This window comes from Anolis sagrei, chromosome Y (assembly GCF_037176765.1).
Source record: "Anolis sagrei isolate rAnoSag1 chromosome Y, rAnoSag1.mat, whole genome shotgun sequence".
In the NCBI taxonomy this organism is placed as follows: domain Eukaryota; kingdom Metazoa; phylum Chordata; class Lepidosauria; order Squamata; family Dactyloidae; genus Anolis; species Anolis sagrei.
Window position 1 is genome coordinate 84,370,670 of NC_090035.1, and position 17,318 is coordinate 84,387,987.

Here is a 17,318-nt window from a genome sequence, read left to right on the forward strand (position 1 = left end):
TTTTTCAGGTTAAAAAAAAAACCTGGTTTACTCATGAATTTTGACTGCTTAACCCAATCCCCCTGCTGCTAAATCTATGAGACGCAATAAATTAAGAGTCCCTCCAGAACTGCAAGCACTCTCTCAAGCAAATATTGACAATTTATTCACACTGTCATTACTTGCAGCAGTAGCCGATGTAGCGAAGCAACCAAGTTTTTTGGGGGGGATGTTGAATGCTCTCATTAAGGAGACCAGACTTGGTGGAGGTGGTTGACAGGGGTGGAGCTGCAGGCTATTGAAGGATGCTCTGCCCCTTGCAGATGTGCTCTTTGCTTCAGCGTGAGCTAAGAGGCAGATTTCAACCCCCCCCCAAATTTTCAACCCCCCCTGAAATTTTCGAAACTTCCCCCCCCCCCCAAAAAAATTTTTCAACCCTCCCCGAAATTTTTTTCTGGCTACAGCCCTGCCTATATATGTGTGTATGTGTGTGTGTATACTTGTATATGTGTATATATGTACTTTTGTGAATACATTGTAATGTATTTTTAATTGGCCTTCTAAGTCCCTTCTGCTGTGTTTTCCAGTGTTGTTATGAGTGATGGTCACTCGTAGGCCTGAGAGGTGTCTTGTGTCCAAATTTGGTGTCAATTGGTCCAGAGTGAGGGAAGGGGGGGTAGGGAGCAGCAAAGAAGGGGACTGGGAGGGGAGGGGCAGGGAGAGTGGGCACCCCCCCCCCCTCTGGCGGAGGAGGAAACGCCACGCCAGGCCCCCTTTCCCGGAAAGCAGCCCCTTGGAGAGAAAAGACCTTCCAAAGCGAAAGCGAAAGGAGAGAGCCGGGTGGGGATGCGGGGAGGGAGGGCAGGGGGGGGGCTGAGCCTTTGGGCGACCCCCACCTCTCCCTCCCCCTCCCTCCGAAGCCCCTCCCACCACCCGACCCCTGGGCAACACCAACTCTACTGCAAAGGCTTACTTTGCGTAATGGGTTAGCCGCCCCTGGTTGGGGGCAGAAGGCGGGGGGCTGGGTTGGATACTGGGGTGATAACTGAAATGGAAATATAAAAGGGAAATCCAGTTAGAATATTGGTATGGAGAGGTTTGGAACATAGCAATCAATGACAACAACTGACAACGGACCTAGACCAAACTTGGCACGCAGACCCATTGTGGGCAACTGTGCATACTGGCAACGGCCGCTTTTGGGGTGCCCTTGGGCGTAACGGCGCTCCATGCAGTCATGCCAATGGCCACATGACCTTGGAGGTGTCTACGGACAACGCCGGCTCTTCGGCTTAGAAATGGAGATGAACACCACACCCCAGAGTCAGGCATGACTGGACTTAATGTCAGGGGACAACCTTTGCCTTTTACCTGGGCATCACGCAGATCTCCTCCTGCTGTTTCCTTCTCTCCAGCGTATGGACTGGAGACTATTATTTATATTTATTTATTTATTTATATTATATATTTATTTATTTACAGCATTTCTATCCCGCTCTTCTCACCCCCGCAGGAGGACTCAGAGCGGCTAACAATGGCAATGATTGGATGCCGCAATAATTACAATTATAAAAGCAAAATAAAATCATACAATTTTTTTTTTGTCGTGTCAGGAGCGACTTGAGAAACTGCAAGTTGCTTCTGGTGTGAGAGAATTGGCCGCCTGCAAGGACCCTGGATGATTTGATGTTTTTATCATCCTTGTGGGAGGCTTCTCTCATGTCCCCGCATGAGGAGCTGGAGCTGACAGAGGGAGCTCATCCGCCTCTCCCCGGATTCGAACCTGCAGCCTGTCGGTCTTCAGTCCTGCCGGCTCAGGGGTTTAACCCACTGCACCACCGGGGGCTCCAAAATCATACAATACAATAAATTAAAAACAACATTAGTTATCCAATCATAAAGACATTTCCATTATAACAACCGTCTGGTCCAATTCACTGTTCAGGTGCCCTTATATCCATTAGCCAAAAGCCTGGTTCCACAACCACGTCTTCAGTTTTCTTCTGAAAGAAAGGAGGGAGGACGGCGATCTAATTTCGCTGGGGAGCGAATCCCACAGACGGGGATCACCACCGAGAAGGCCCTGTTCCTTGTCCCCACCAGACGCGCTTGCAAGGCCAGTGGGACTGAGAGCAGGGCCTCCCTGTCAGATCTTAGACTACGAGGCGAAATGTAGAGGGAGATGCGTTCAGCCAGTGGGGTTGATGTAACGGGGGTGGTATGCTCCCTGAACGATGCTCCAGTGAGCATTCTGGCTGCCTAGCACGTGGTTCACTTGTGTCACAGGAAGTCGTTCCCCCTTCCCTTTTATATCATAACCATCATCACCTCCCTCCCCCCCCCCCCCCGCCAGATATTGACCCAATACAAATTTCTCAAGCCAGTTCTGGTATGCAGTTGCAAAAGGCAGTAATGGATACTTTTATTTAGCAGATCTAGTCCAAGGTTAGCATACAGCACATGGTCCAAACATGCATATTCCAAAGAAAGGCTTAAAACCACATCCCTCGGACAGGTAGATATTGACAGAGAGGCAGGCAGGTGAAGAGATGGACAGGGCGGCCTCCCCGAATCACTCGCTGTTAGTCAGAGCCCAGAAATAGTTGGAATGCAGAACCCATGTTATGAATACTGTATGGTGCACTCAAATAATGGATAAGAGATAATAATAATAATAATAATAATAATAATAATAATTACCAATATAATATGAATACTGCATTGATAAGCACCAATCTGCATGAATACTGTAGGATATGTTCAAATAATGGATAAGAGAGGCACGAAGGATTGAGAGAAGAAAGAGAAGCTCGTGATCAGAAAAGCAACATCAAACACAACAAAAGAGCAGAATCTGCACCAAATACACGAGGAGTTCTGGGTACAATCAAAAACCACTGCATAGCAGGCCATTCACAAGTGTACGCATGTGCCTATCTACCTAAGCACATAGCTATCAATCTCTGTCTGTCTGTCTGTCTGTCTGTCTATACATGCTGTGGGAGAGTGATCTCAGCTCCCACCACTCCAGTATGTTCACCTGCCTGCCAATGCATGAGGCGGTAGCAAGGTTGTCTCCTGCAGCTGCTTCCTTCAGGCCCATAGAGTTAGTATTACACACACACACACGCACGCAAGCACACACAAGTCCAACTTCGCAATGGACAGAGGAAATGGGCGTTGCTCATGGAGCGCCATTCCCAGGTGCATCCCCCAAGGAAGCGTGGAAGAGTCAATGCGCCTGCAAAAGGTGTGGCAAGGCCCTGGGAGGGAAGCGCAACATCTTTCTCTAACTAATCGGGCATTCAGTCCAAAGAGGCACACGGACAGGCCGGAGCAGGCCAAAGGCATCAGCGGAAAAGACCTCGAGGGGAGGGGCAGTGCTGGGAGGCTCTGATCAAAAGCTCCTGAGCAGTTTCAAGAAGGCCTCAATGTCCTTGCCAGTGATCGCCTGCAAAATGCATCTGACGGCTTTCAGCAGCACCCCCAGGAGTTTTTCCCACCAGGAGGGTTCATGGATCTTGGTGCTCTCCTCCCTCAGGCGCCGGATCTCCTCCCTCATCTGCTCGGTCTCCTTCTGGAACCCCTCTTTCAGCAGCACCTCTTGCTCCTGCAAGAAGAGAGAGAGGCAGACCAATGAAGGGTGGGGACCCCATTTCTGTCCAAAGGCCAAAAAAGCTCCAATGGGCCCCTGAAGTGGAAGAGATGGGGTGGGGTGTCTCACTGGCCAGGTGAGTGGGAGGCTGAATGGGGCACCCCTAATTGAGGTGTGCAAGGGACAGGGCCAAGGGGGTCTGGGGAGGGAAGGGTCGCTGCGACCCCAAGGAGGCTTACCACCAACCGGCTCTCCGCCATCTCCTTCTGCTCCTCCAGGAGCTGCTCCCACTGCTGCTCCATCTTGGCCTTCAGCTGCTTGATGTTCTCCTCGAAGCTCCGCTGCCGGTCCTGCATCTTCTGCTTCCGCTCAGCCTGCCTCTGCCGCTGGACTTCCTGCTCCCTCCAGGCCGCCTCCTCCCGCGCCCGGGCCTCTGTCCAGAGAATGGGGGGAAGGGAGGAATGGAAAGGAGGGTGAACCTCTGCAGACCCCCACCCCCTCACAAAATGGTTACTTGACAGAGTTCTGGGCCCCATGACCAATTCCCCTTTCTGGGCTGAGAGTGGGGCTCACCTTCCACTTGCTTCTCCTTCTCGCTGAGGGCCGTGTCGCTTTGGAGAATGGCTCTGCCGACGTCCTCCTTGCCCTCCAGGAACTGCTTCAGGGCCTCCTCTGCCTGGATGGAGGAAGCAGAGCTCAGGAGGGCCGCCAGGAAGGGCCAAAGGATCTGCCCCCTCTCCTGGCACCAGTGAGGGGATTCCGGGGCTACCAACACAAAGACACTTCCCTCGGCTTCAAAATTTGGAGGGCTGTCCACATACTTTGGGAATCTGCAACTTCAGTGCAAGAAGACTCATTCTGGCCTGCAAACATGGACACGACCCTCTGCTGAGACCCACATGTTGCCACCAACATTTGTGTTACAGGTTCTATGAAATCTTTGGTTTGGCATGTGCTTTCTTTGCATATTCACTTTTTTTTGTGCCTGCGTACATGACTTTACTGATCTGGCCAAGAATCACCAGAGTATTGTCAAAGGCTTTCATGGCCGGAATCACTGGGTTGACCTCACAACCTCTGAGGATGCCTGCCATAGATGCAGGCGAAACGTCAGGAGAGAATGCTTCTAGAACATGGCCACACAGCCCGAAAGACCTACAACAACCTAATCACCAGAGTGGCCCTGAATGACTTACTTCCATGGCCCAGACCTCCCCCTTCCTTCCTCCTTCTCTCCCTCCCTCCCTCCCTCCCTCCTTCCTTACCATCACCCCCTTCTTAGGCTTCTGCCGGTATCTTCCCTCGACGTCCTTCAGGTCGGCCACAAACTGCCAGTGTCCACTGGGCCGGGAGTAGACCCCTCTGCGCACCTTCTCCTCCAGCTCCACGCAGAGAGTGGCCAGCAGAGCCTGGCAGCGTTTAATGGACTCTTGCTCATTCCTTCGGCAGTATTCCTCCTTCCGGTCATCCAGGGTTTCCTGGCAGGAAAGGAGATACAAAGGAAGAACACGGCTGATAACTCTCAGGGACATGCCTCCTTTCCTAAGTCTCTGGCTGCATGGAAATCCACACCCAGTCTTCTTACTGTTCTCCAGAGAGAAGAGCACGCAAGATGTCTCCAGACAGTTCGAGACAGGGAGCAAGACCCTGAACTTTCTCATATTTAGTTCTGCCACATAAGATGGACTTTTGTAACTTTGAAAGCCTGCTTTTGCTCCTTGAATTGCCTCCTTTCCTAAGTCTTCAGCCACATGGAAATCTGCACCCAGCCCTCTTACTGTTCTCCAGAGAAGAGGGGGGCACCATGCAAGATGTCTCCAAACTGTTAGTGATTGAGAGCGAAACCCTGAACTTTCCTATATAAAAATTCAGTTCTGTCCAATAAGACAGAATTTTGTAACCCTGTCTGCGTTCATTGCATTACTAAACCTCCTTTGCTCTGCTGCTGCGGTGTTTGGAAGCTTCTGCTCTGCTAAACTGCTATATTTTGCTGCTGCTTTATTTTACTGCTTTTTCCTTTAAAAAAAACTCCACTGAAGACACCTGTGGACCTGGGAGTGCTGCCAGTGGGACTGGTGACCCTTCTGTGCTGGGGCTCCCTTCCTTCCCCATGAGAGACCCCCCCCCCCCCCGCTATCAGGGCTTACCAATGGCCTCATCTTGTGGGGTAACCTACCATAAGTTTAGCCTGGAAGTGGCTCTCATCATTCTTGAAGGAATGTGCCATGAACACCTGGAGGGCCTCCTTCTCACATTCAGCATGGACCCTCAGCAGGTCTGGAACACTCTCTGTGGGCAGGTTCAGCCTCTCCCCCATCAACCTCCCATAGTGAGCCACAGCCTCCTCCACGGCAGCCGTGTTCTCCATCTCTGCCAAGGCCAGCACCGCACTCTCCAGGCAGGGCACCTTACCACTGCAGATGGTCTCCACATAGGTCTCCGCCAACTTGGCCAGCACTGCAAGGAGGAAGATGGCAGGGGTCTGTCCTAGCAGCCAGAGGGAGGAGGCATTGGTCCCCACCTCGTTTGGCCTTTGGCCTCACAAACTGCCAGTGGGACCCGGTGCCCAGAGGCAGAGGAGGGTGGTCTCCCCAGAGGAAGAAGGGAAAGGCCAGAGATTGACCAGCATCACACTGCAACTGTGGCATCAGCTCAGAGGAAGGAGGGTGGGAGGGCAGGACGGACTCACAGTGCCCAGTGAATACATGCCCCCCGGGGGGTCTTCTCCTTGGACGTCCCATAGATGTAGTTGCAGAACTGGTCAACCTGCTCCACAAAGTCGGGCTCTAAAGGCAGCCCAGCTTTAATGATTCATTTTAAGAACCGGGACCTGGTTTTCCCCTCTCAAGCACAGCACGCAGGAGGCCTCTTCAAAATGCAACCGAGGCCACGGGCCAGGACTGGGGCGGCTTGAAGGGCTTGAGCACGAGTCCCAACTCCCCCTCCCCCGGCCACCCCTAGAGCCTGGCTTACTGGCTCCCGTCACGGCTTGGCCCCCGGGGACCGTCTTGTGCTTGGACGTCTCCCAGACATGGTCGCAGAAACGGGCCACGGATTCCAGGAACTCCTCCTCCAGGTCTTCCTCCTCCAGCTCCTCCAGACGCCGCAAGTTCTTCCTGCTTGCTGGGCGGTCAAAAGTGAAGCACTTCCGGGAAGGAAAGAACCTGCGGATGCACAGCCGGGGCAGGTTGCACCTTCTGATCTGCTCTGTGTCACCTGCGGAGGAAGGACAGGCAGTATTGATAAATTCCAGAATCTTTGCCTGGGACCCACCCTCCCTTCCTCTTGCAAGACTGTTCAGGTCTCCATTGTGTTCCCTCACTTGGCCCTTTCACCTCTACATACAGTGACACCCTCCCCCATTCCAAGACCCCACCAGACCCCATTGCCGTCACTTTCTGCCCAGACGTCACCTTTCTGCAGCTTCAGGGCATTCTCCAGGTAGCTGTCCTCGCTGACTGGGCGCCCATTGATCTGCAGATCGAGTGTGAAGTCCCTCACGGCCCAAATGAAGGCTGGGAAGTAGCGGATGAACTGCGAGGAATCCTCGTCCTCTTGGCTTGGATCCCTGGAAGAGGTTATTCTGATCTTTTGGGTCAGCTCAGAAACGTAGCTGGGCACAGCTAAGGAAAAGGGCTCCCAGGCTACGTTGGCATTGTGTGTTTATTAATGGCTGGTTGGAGTTTGGGTTGAGAGCCATTTCCTGTTAGAAGAAGACAACCCTCATGCTCACCTCAAGCAAGGGCTCAGTCGAAAGATTGCTCACTGCTCATTTCCTGTTTGGCATGTTTTTACCCCCTCGTCCCTTTCTTCTTCTGAGTCACAGACACACCAACTCTGAGGCATTTGGGGACTCACTTTAAGGTACGCAAGGGGCTATGCACCTGAAGTCTGTATGGATATTTACATTGTTCTCCAAAAGGGACACAGAGCTCAATCCGAAATGGAAGCTGCTTCAGGGTTCAGATTTTCTCCATGTAAACTGTTACTTCTCCTTTCACTCACCTTAAGACGTGTAGTCCTGTGTAACTAGGTAAACGAGTGTTTTGATCTTTGCAGCTTATTTCAATTAGTGGTTATGAGGCGGAAAGGAGGGTGGCGACTGTACTTTCTCCACCGTTCTCTTTTCCCACTCGCTCTGCTGTTATTCCGCAAGAGGCTTAACAACCTCAGATTCTCTCTGGATAACCATAACAGGTTGGTTATAAGCAAAAAAAAAGCCATATTTCATCACATAATAGTGACCACCGCTTAATAGTCACATCTCCTATTTGGGGCTGATTCTCGCTTCTTCCCTTCCTTCTTTCTGCAAAGAGATCTCTGAAGCTCCACTCTTCTCTCCTTTCTTCTTCCTCTGAGACCTGAAGGCAGTTTACGAAGCCTGAAATGGAGGCTCCTTCCAAAGACCGCCATTCCAGGTTTTGTAAACTGCCTCAAGACCTCAGGAGAAGGAAGAGGAGGAGGAGGAGGAGGAAGGAGGAGAGAGGGAGGAGAGAAGAGTGGAGCTCCAGAGACCTCCATTTGTAGTTTATAAACTGGTTGTTTGAGGCTGTATTTTCCCTCCTCCCCTTTTGGAAGCAAGGTGTGTAAATAGATAGACAGATTGATAGATAGACAAAATATTTTTCCATAATGTTATAGTGCACCCTCTTCTTTGATTAAAAAATGGGGGGGGGGGGGGAGTGACTATTATGCAGTGAAACACAGTTTGTATTTCCTGACTACACCTCAGTGGAAAGTGAAAGGTAAAAGGAAAGTGGAAGGTAAAAGGAAGAGGGGCCAACCAAGGGCAAGATGGATGGATGGCATCCTTGAAGGGACTGAACTGACCTTGAAGGAGCTGGGGGTGGTGATGGCCGACAGGGAGCTCTGGCGTGGGCTGGTCCATGAGGTCACGAAGAGTCGGAGACGACTGAACGAATGAACAACAACAACCTCAGCTATGGGCCTGGTTGTGTGGGAAGGGTCTCTCTTGCCAGGTAGTCTTAACTCTTGCTGACGTCTGCCCGTGGAAGAGGCCCCAAAGCCCCCAATCCTCCCCTGGCTGTGTCCCCAGGGCATCTCTCCTGTGCCAAACCCTCCTTTCCAATGACCAACGGGCACCCCTCCCAGCCGGGATCCCAAAGTGAACTGGGTGTCACTCCCTTCATATGCTTCCACCACCACCACCCCCCAATTTGCCCCCAAGGGAAGGATACTGGAGCTTCTCCAGGGCATCCTGGTCAATGGTGCTCATGCTGTTGTAGACCAAGGTGCTGCTCAGCAGGATGGCCAGCGCAAAGATCCAGGCATCGTTCTGCGTGTTGCCCTGGAAGAGAAGAAGCGGGCCTCTCTGAGCCCCCTCCCCACACTGTAGGGGTCCCTGCCTCATTCATTGCCATTGAAGAGGGGCACATGTCACAGCCGCCTTTGGAAGGTCTGGCTTGGCAAGAGCCTTCTGCTACCATTCTGTGCCATGGTCCCACAAACACACAGAGTGGGCTCAGGTCTCACCATGAAGGAGACCCATGAGACAGACCCCAGGTCACACACAGAGAAGCCCCCTCCTCAACACCCCCCCCCCCCCACAGACTCACCTTCTCCACGTCCCCCAGGCCCTCCGTGTCCAGCAGCACCAGGGTGCGGTCACTCCAGTAGGGGTGAGGGCGGCACCACATCCAGATGCCCTTGGTGATGTCCTGCACCGTGGACCCCAGGGAGAAGCCTGGAATGGAGGGGGCACCACGGCCAGTGAGGAGGGGGCCAGGCTGGGCCCTGCCCCTTAGGACATCAGCGAAGCCTGCTCCAGAGTTGATCTGGCGTCCGTCCCAAGGCACAGCTCCAGCGTATTGGAGGCCGTGGCCCCTTCCAGGGCAGCACCTGGGACTGAACCTGGGTCGTGCCCTTGCTCCTTCCGCTCACCCTTCCGCTGGCCCGCCAGGCGGTTCATGAGGTAGGACTTCCCGGTCCTGTATGGCCCCACGATGGCCACCACCACCACCGGCTGCCGGATGCGCTGCAGGACTGCCAGGGCTTCCTCTCGCAGCACCAGCCTCCCGTCCGGGCAGTTCTCGATCAGGCAGAGCGGACGGGCCATCAGGGCCTCCCCAGGAGGAGCCATTCTGGAAGGGAACCTGGAAAAGGGGGGAGGGCAGCAAGGTTGGTCCAAGCTGCCTGGAGCCCTCTTGGATCCCACTCAGGGGCCTTCGGGCAGACCCGATGGGGAAACAGGGGCCCCAGGGACAGGTGCCTTCTTTTCTGGTGGGGAGGGGGTGAGGCCTAGAGACATGGGAGAGTTTTCCATCCAACTCTTCCACCCACCCCCCCCCCCCCCGGTCACTCCAAGGGGGACTTCTCCAGGCAGTCATTCTACCCCCCCCCCCCCAATGTCATTTTTATTTTTATTAGTCACTAGCCGTCCCCTGCCACACGTTGCTGTGGCCCACATGGGGGTTCCGTGTGGGAGGTTTGGCCCAATTCTATTGGATGGTGGGGTTCAAAATGTCAGAGTATAATGAAGTATGTAATGTGTTTTAAATGTAATTTCTTATAGTGCCAATATGGATGCCACAAAGGATGTAATGCTATGCTGAATTGTTTATGTTTGAGGCTGTGATTGAGTAGTCATGAGATACGCTCTCTACTGAGTTGTGTGGGAAATTTAGGGAGTTACCGGTTTTGCAGCAGAGGAGCCAATCAGCTGCAAGAACTGTTATGACTTTCATTTCCTGTGATCTACTACTGTCTTCTTCTGTGCTTTGACGCTTACTGTAATGGACGTGCTTTTGATTTGTGCTAAGTAAACTGAATTTGCTTGTAACCAGACGTCTCCCAGAGTCCATGATTTCAGAACTAAACCTGGTGAACCTGGCAGAGCTTCCACGGAGTAGCATAACCCTGACACAAAATGCTCTGTGATTGTAGGTAAACTATAAATCCCAGCAACTACAACTCCCAAATGTCAAGATTCTATTTTCCCCAAACTCCACCAGTGTTCACATTTGGGCTTATTGAGTATTTGTGTAGAGTTTGGTCCAGATCCATCATTGATTGAGTCCACAGTGCTCTCTGGGTGTAGGTGAACTACAACTCCCAAACCAAAGGACACTGCCCACCAAACCCTTCCAGTATTCAGTTCTTGTGGGTTTTTTCGGGCTATATGGCCATGTTCTAGAGGCATTTCTCCTGACGTTTCGCCTGCATCTATGGCAGGCTTCTTCAGAGGTCTGCTGGAGCTGGGGAAAAAAGGGGTTCATATATCTGTGGAATGACCAGGGTGAGACAAAAAGCTTTTGTAAGTTGGGCTGGGTGTGAATCTTTTCAACTGACCACCTGATTAGCATACAATGGGCTGACTGTGCCTGGAGCAAACTCTTAATGAAAGGTGCTTAGAAGTCCCTGCCTGTTTTTCTCTCTGCTGTTTTAATTTTAGAGTTTTTTAATACTGGTAGCCAGATTTTGTTCATTTTCATGGTTTCTTCCTTTCTGTTGAAATGGTCCACATGCTTGTGGATTTCAGTGGCTTCTCTGTGTAGCCTGACATGGTGGTTGTGAGAGTGGTCCAGCATTTCTGTCTTCTCAAATAATCTGCTGTGTCCAGGCTGGTTCCTCAGGTGCTCTGCTATGGCTGATTTCTCTGGTTGAAGGAGTCTGCAGTGCCTTCCATGTTCCTTGATGCGTGTCTGGGCAATGCTGCGTTTGGTGGTCCCTCTGGAGACTTGTAGACCAAGAACAAGCCACAAGAGTAAAGATGAAGATCCACCCAGAGGAAAAGTGTCCCTGCCATACATCAAGGGAACCACTGATCGCATAGGGAAGCTGATGAGGAAACACAACATACAAACAATCTACAAACCCACTAAGAAAATCCAACAAATGCTCCGTCCAGCAAAGGACAAGAGGGATCCTCTCACCTCTGCAGGAGTCTACCGTGTACCATGCAGCTGTGGACAAGTCTACATAGGGACCACCAAACGCAGCGCCCAAACAAGAATCCAGGAACATGAAAGGCACTGCAGACTCCTTCAACCAGAGAAGTCAGCCATAGCAGAGCACCTGATGAACCAACCTGGACACAGCATTTTATTTGAGAAGACAGAAATGCTGGACCACTCTCACAACCACCATGTCAGGCTACACAGAGAAGCCACTGAAATCCACAAACATGTGGACAATTTCAACAGAAAGGAAAAAACCATGAAAATGAACAAAATCTGGCTACCAGTTTTAAAAAATTCTAAAATTAAAACAGCAGAGAGAAAAACAGGCAGGGACATCTAATCACCTTTCAAGAAGAGTTTGCTCCAGGCACAGTCAGCCCATTGTATGCTAATCAGGTGGTCAGTTGAAAAGATTCACACCTAGCCCAACTCACAAAAGCCTTTTGTCTCACCCTGGTCATTCCACAGATATATAAACCCCTTTTTTCCCCAGCTCCAGCAGACCTCTGAAGAAGCCTGCCATAGATGGAGGCGAAACGTCAGGAGAAATGCCTCTAGAACATGGCCATATAGCCCGAAAAAACCCACAAGAACTGAGTGATTCCGGCCATGAAAGCCTTCGACAATTTCTTCCAGTATTTTCTGTTGGTCAGGGGAGTTCTGTGTGCCAAGTTTGGTTCAGTTCCATCGTTGGTGGGTTTCAGAATGCTTTTTGACTGTAGGTGAACTATACATCCCAGCAACTACAACTCCCAAATGACAAAATAAATTTTTGAGTGAAGGACATACATTGGGTTGTTAGGTGCCTTGTGTCCAAATTTGGGGTCAATTCGTCCAGTGGGTTTTGAGTTCTGTTAATCCCACCAACGAACATGACATTTTTATTTATATAGATTATTTTATTTCTATCCTTCCTGGTGGGATTCCAGCTCCCACAATCCCCAACCTCGAGCCCCGTTCTTCCCAGCATTTGCCTTTTGGAAGCACCCCCCCCCCCCTCCTGCCACTTACCTCTCTTTCTTTCTTCCTTTGGCACTGGGTCCTTCTTCTTGGGCGCCCAGAGGCAGAGTGAGAGACTGGGGGGGGGGGGGCAGCAAAGAAGGAGCCTGGGCAGGGAGGGGAGGGGAGGGGAGGGGGGGCCCTCCCTCCAGCAGAGAAGCAGGAAACACCCTGCTCGCCTCCCTTTCCCAGAAAACAGTCATTGGCAAGAAAAGACCTTCAAAAGCGAAAGCGATAGGAGAGAGCCAGGCGGGGATGCAGGGAGGGGAGCTGGACCTTTGGGGTTTCTCTCCCCCCCCCCCCACAGAGGAGCTGGAGGCAGGGACCCCCACCTCACCCCCTCCCGCCTTGAGCCACAAGGAGGTGGGCAAGAAATGCAGGATGTCATGGTTGCCGTGACGACCATGGGGCTGTCACAAGTAATATCGGGACCCGCCCATCAGGTTGGACATACACTTGACCTGGTTTTTACTGCGGGCAGAGGAGAGGTCAGGGTGGAAGAGCAAAACATTCTTCCATTGTCATGGTCTGACCATCACCTGATCAGCTTTAGGCTCTCTGCGACCTCTAACCTCCGCAGGGGTAGTGGACCCACTAAGATGGTCCGCCCCAGGAGACTGATGGGTTCTTCCTGTCATGGATGCTCTCAATCCTGTTGATATCTTGGTTGATCGCTATAACAAAGAGATGGCTAAGGCAATTGACACGACCGCCCCCGAACGTCCCCTCTCGTTGCACAGAGTCAGTCCAACTCCTTGGTTTACTGAAGATCTGGCCGAGATGAAGCGCACGAGAAGGAGGCGAGAGGGCATCTGGAGGGAATCTTGGGGTGTCTCCGACTGAGCACAGGCTAGAGCAGGGGTCCTCAAACTTTTTAAATGGGGGGCCGGATTACTGTCCCCCAGACCGTTGGAGGGCCGGACTATAGTTTTTTTTTAAAAAAAACGATGGCCAAATTCCTATGCACACTGCACATGTCCTATTTTGCTACTGTTATGAATTGTAATGTAAATATCTGATATGCAGGATGTATTTTCATTGTTACAGATTGAATATAATTAAGGCATAGTGATGAATCACAAAAACAATATGTTTGGGGGAGTATGGGCAATGAATGATGGGATTTGCAGTGTTGTTGTTGTTCATTCGTTCAGTCGTCTCCGACTCTTCGTGACCTCATGGACCAGCCCACGCCAGAGCTCCCTGTCGGCCGTCACCACCCCCAGGGTCTCCTTCAAGGTCAGTCCGGTCACTTCAAGGATGCCATCCCTCCATCTTGCCCTTGGTCGGCCCCTCTTCCTTTTGCCTTCCACTTTCCCCAGCATAATTGTCTTCTCTAGGCTTTCCTGTCTCCTCATGATGTGGCCAAAGTACTTCAACTTTGTCTCTCGTCTCCTTCCCTCCAGTGAGCAGCCGGGCTTTCTTTCCTGGAGGATGGACTGGTTGGATCTTCTCGCAGTCCAAGGCACTCTCAGAACTCTCCTCCAACACCACAGCTCAAGAGCATCTCTCTTCCTTGGCTCAGCCTTCCCGAAGGTCCAGCTCTCACATCCGTAGGTTACTACAGGGAAGACCATGGCTTGGACTAGGCAATGGATCTTGGTTGCCAGTCTGATGTCTCTACTCTTGACTGTTTTATCGAGACTGGACCTTGCTCTCCTCCCAAGAAGGAAGCGTCTCCTGATTTCCTGGCCACAGTCTGCATCTGCAGTCATCTTTGCACCTAGAAATACAAACCCTGCCACGGCCTCCACGTTTTCTCCCTCTATTTCCCAGTTGTCAATCATTCTTGTTGCCATCATCTTGGTTTTTTTGACGTTTAGCTGCAACCCGGCTTTTGCGCTTTCTCCTTCCACCTTGATGAGAAGGCTCCTCAGCTCCTCCTCGCTTTCGGCCATCAGAGTGGTGTCATCTGCATATCTGAGGTTGTTAATGTTTCTTCCAGCAATTTTCACCCCAGCTTTGCATTCCTCAAGCCCCGCACATCCTCGCATGATGTGTTCTGCATACAAGTTGAATAGGTTGGGGGAGAGGATGCAGCCTTGCCGGACGCCTTTCCCAATCTTGAACCCGTCTCCTGTTCCTTGGTCAGTTCTGACTGTGGCTCCTTGGTCCTTGTACAGATTCCTCAGGAGAGAGGGAAGGGGGCTTGGGATGCCCATCCCACTAAGAACTTGCCACCGTTTATGATGATCCACACAGTCAAAGGCTTTAGAAGAGTCAATGAAGCAGAAGTAGATGTTTTTCTGACACTCCCTGCCTTTCTCCATTTGCAGTACCTTCAATCAATTCTGCTCTGACTTCCACAGACTACTGAGACCCCCAGGAATTACAGAACTGGACCAAACTTGGCACACAGAACTGCCATGACAAACAGAATATACTGGAGTGGTTTGGGAAGAATGGACAGTGATTTAGGGGAGATGTAGTTTGCCTACATCTGGAGAGTACTGTGAACCCAAACAGCTATGGATCTGGACAAACTTGGCACGAATATGCAATATGCTCAAATTTGAACACTGGTGGAGTTTGGGGAAAATAGACTGTGACATTAGGGAGTTGAAGTTGATTAGATTCATAGTTCACGTACAATCAAAGAGGTTCTCACTGCATATTTGTGGCAAATGCAGGCATGGGCAAACTTGGGCCCTCCCTCCAGGTATTTTGGACTTCAATTCCCACAATTCCTAACTGCATGACATTCCTGGCTGATGTTTAGCTTGTTGTCCACGAGGACTCCAAGATCTTTCTCACACGTCCTGCTCTCGAGCCAGGCCTCATCGTCCCCCATTCTGTCTCTTTGCATTTCCTTTTTTCTCCCTAAGTGGAGTGTCTTGCATTTGTCCCCATTGGACTTCATTGTGTGAGTTTTTGGCCCATCATCTCTCTAATCTGTCAAGATTGTTTTGAATTCGGCTCGTGCCTTCTGGGGTATTGGTTCTCCCTCCCAATATGATGATCGTGCCTTCTAAGCCTTCATCTAAGTCATGAATGAAGATCCTGAGCAGGACCGGGCCCAGGAGGGAACTCTGCTGATGGCACTCCACTCGTCACTTCTTTCCAGGATGAAGGGGAGGAAGCCTTGGGGAGAATCACCCTCTGGGTTCATTGAGGTGGGTCAGGAGGTGGGCGGGTGGCCCTAGATCCCTCTACAAAGAAGCTGGGCCCTCTGTGGTTGGCCCCTGGCACCCGGACCGCTCTGCAGGGCTGGCTGTGCTGCGGCCTTGTTGACCGAGGGGCCCTTGGAGCAACCCACCGCTTGTCTGTTTCCAACATCGAGGCGTTTTCTGTGCTGCTGCTCCACTCCCATGTTTATCTCGGCCTTGCTTCCTGCATTGAGTTTCCACTTCCTGCACAGGCTTTTACAGTAAACGCTCTGCTTCCAAGAAAACATCTGGGATTTTTACGTTTCTGAAACCTCCCACCATTGTTGTCCCTTGCTGGGTCAAGGAGGGCCTTTCCTCTGCGCTGGACACCCTGGCATGCTCAAGTCCTCCTGGAGTGGAGGCAGATACTAGGCGACACACAGATAGGTGTGTGCGCATGTCAAAATAGCCATGTCTCCATGCATTTTCCAAGATGGCTCCAAGACGACTGGGAAACTTGGGGAGTCCTAACTAGGCACCAGCTCCCTGCTTTTGCCCAGATGTACTTTCGTCCTTGAAAAGTAACTTCTTCCTGGCAGCAACATTTTCTCAAACCATCAGCATTATCTGTAAACAAAGGCCAGTGGCAGTAAATCAGGACATATGGGCATTGGGGACATCCCTGAAAATTCCCCTTTCAAACTACATCTTCCTCACCTCCAAGTATTTTGGACTGCAACTCCCACAATTCCTCACAGCTCAAGCCCTTTCCTCTTCTGCTTAAGTGGAAAGGATGAGAGAAGAAAAGCAAGGGCCCTGTGCTTGTGAGGAATGGTGGGAGTTGGAGTCCAAAACACCTGGAGGGAGGGAGGGGGGGGGGCCAAGTGTGCCCATGCCTGGCCTAGATCCATTTCAATCTGGCTTCAGGCCAGTTCATGGGATGGAGTTGGTGGCCTTGGTGGGTGACCTTCGGGGGAACCTGGACAGGGGAGTCTGACCCTGCTGGTCCTCCTGGACCTCTTAGTGGCATTTGATACCTGTGACCATGGTCTCTTTCCGGAGTGCCTGGTGGGGATGGGACTGGGAGGCTCTGCGCTGCGGTGGTTCCAGCCCTTCCTCTCAGGCCATCTCCAGAAGGTGGTCCTGGGGGGTGGGGGAGGGAGGAGGTCCTGCTCAACCCCTTGGCCTGTAAGTTGTGGGGTCCCGCAGGGCTCATCGCCATCCCCAATGTTATTTAACATCTGCATGAAGCTGCTGGGAGAGATCAGACGGAGTTTTGGAGTTTGGTGCCATCTGTACACAGATGGTGCCCAGCTCTACTCCTCCTTTCCATAGGATGCCAAGGAAGCACTTTCGCACATGAACCGGTGTCTGAGGGCAGTAATGGACTGGATGAGGGCAAAAAATTGAAACTTAGTTCAGACAAGACGGTGGTACTGTGGGTCTTGTGTGAATAGGGATCCAACTTGAGCTGGACAGGGTCACACTCCCCCTGAAATCCCAGGTTCGCAGTTTGGGGTGACCCTGGACTCTGCTTTAAACCTGGAAGCGCAGGCGACAGCGATGACCAGGGTGCCCTTTGCACAATTAAAACTTGTGCGCCAGCTGCACCCGTTCCTAGAGACATCTGAGCTGGCCCCGGTGGAACACACTCTGGTTACATCCCACTTGGACTACTGCAAAGCGCTCTACATGGGACTGCCTTGGAAAACTGTTCAGGAACACTTTCTTCAAAGAACG

The 17,318-nt window shown here is 51.7% G+C and overlaps 1 protein-coding gene across 3 annotated transcripts in view; it reads right to left on the reverse strand.

The window, feature by feature from the left end:
* Positions 1–2,377: 2,377 nt before the first annotated feature.
* LOC132775339 (guanylate-binding protein 1-like) overlaps positions 2,378–17,318 on the reverse strand; it is a 28,169-nt gene continuing 13,228 nt past the window's right edge. Inside the window, exons 1-11 of one of the 3 annotated variants that reach the window (XM_067462071.1) lie at positions 12,505–12,576; positions 9,476–9,675; positions 9,151–9,278; positions 8,773–8,882; positions 6,988–7,187; positions 6,548–6,790; positions 5,751–6,031; positions 4,840–5,052; positions 4,148–4,250; positions 3,814–4,007; positions 2,378–3,589 (exon numbers count right to left, since the gene is read on the reverse strand). In XM_067462071.1, the coding sequence (XP_067318172.1) occupies positions 3,377–3,589; positions 3,814–4,007; positions 4,148–4,250; positions 4,840–5,052; positions 5,751–6,031; positions 6,548–6,790; positions 6,988–7,187; positions 8,773–8,882; positions 9,151–9,278; positions 9,476–9,674 (1,884 nt within the window). In that variant the 5' untranslated portion in view covers position 9,675; positions 12,505–12,576 and the 3' untranslated portion in view covers positions 2,378–3,376. Of the gene's footprint in view, positions 3,590–3,813; positions 4,008–4,147; positions 4,251–4,839; positions 5,053–5,750; positions 6,032–6,547; positions 6,791–6,987; positions 7,188–8,772; positions 8,883–9,150; positions 9,279–9,475; positions 9,688–12,504; positions 12,577–17,318 lie in introns of those variants that run through there. The other 2 variants (XM_067462070.1, XM_067462069.1) reach the window with 2 other exon arrangements.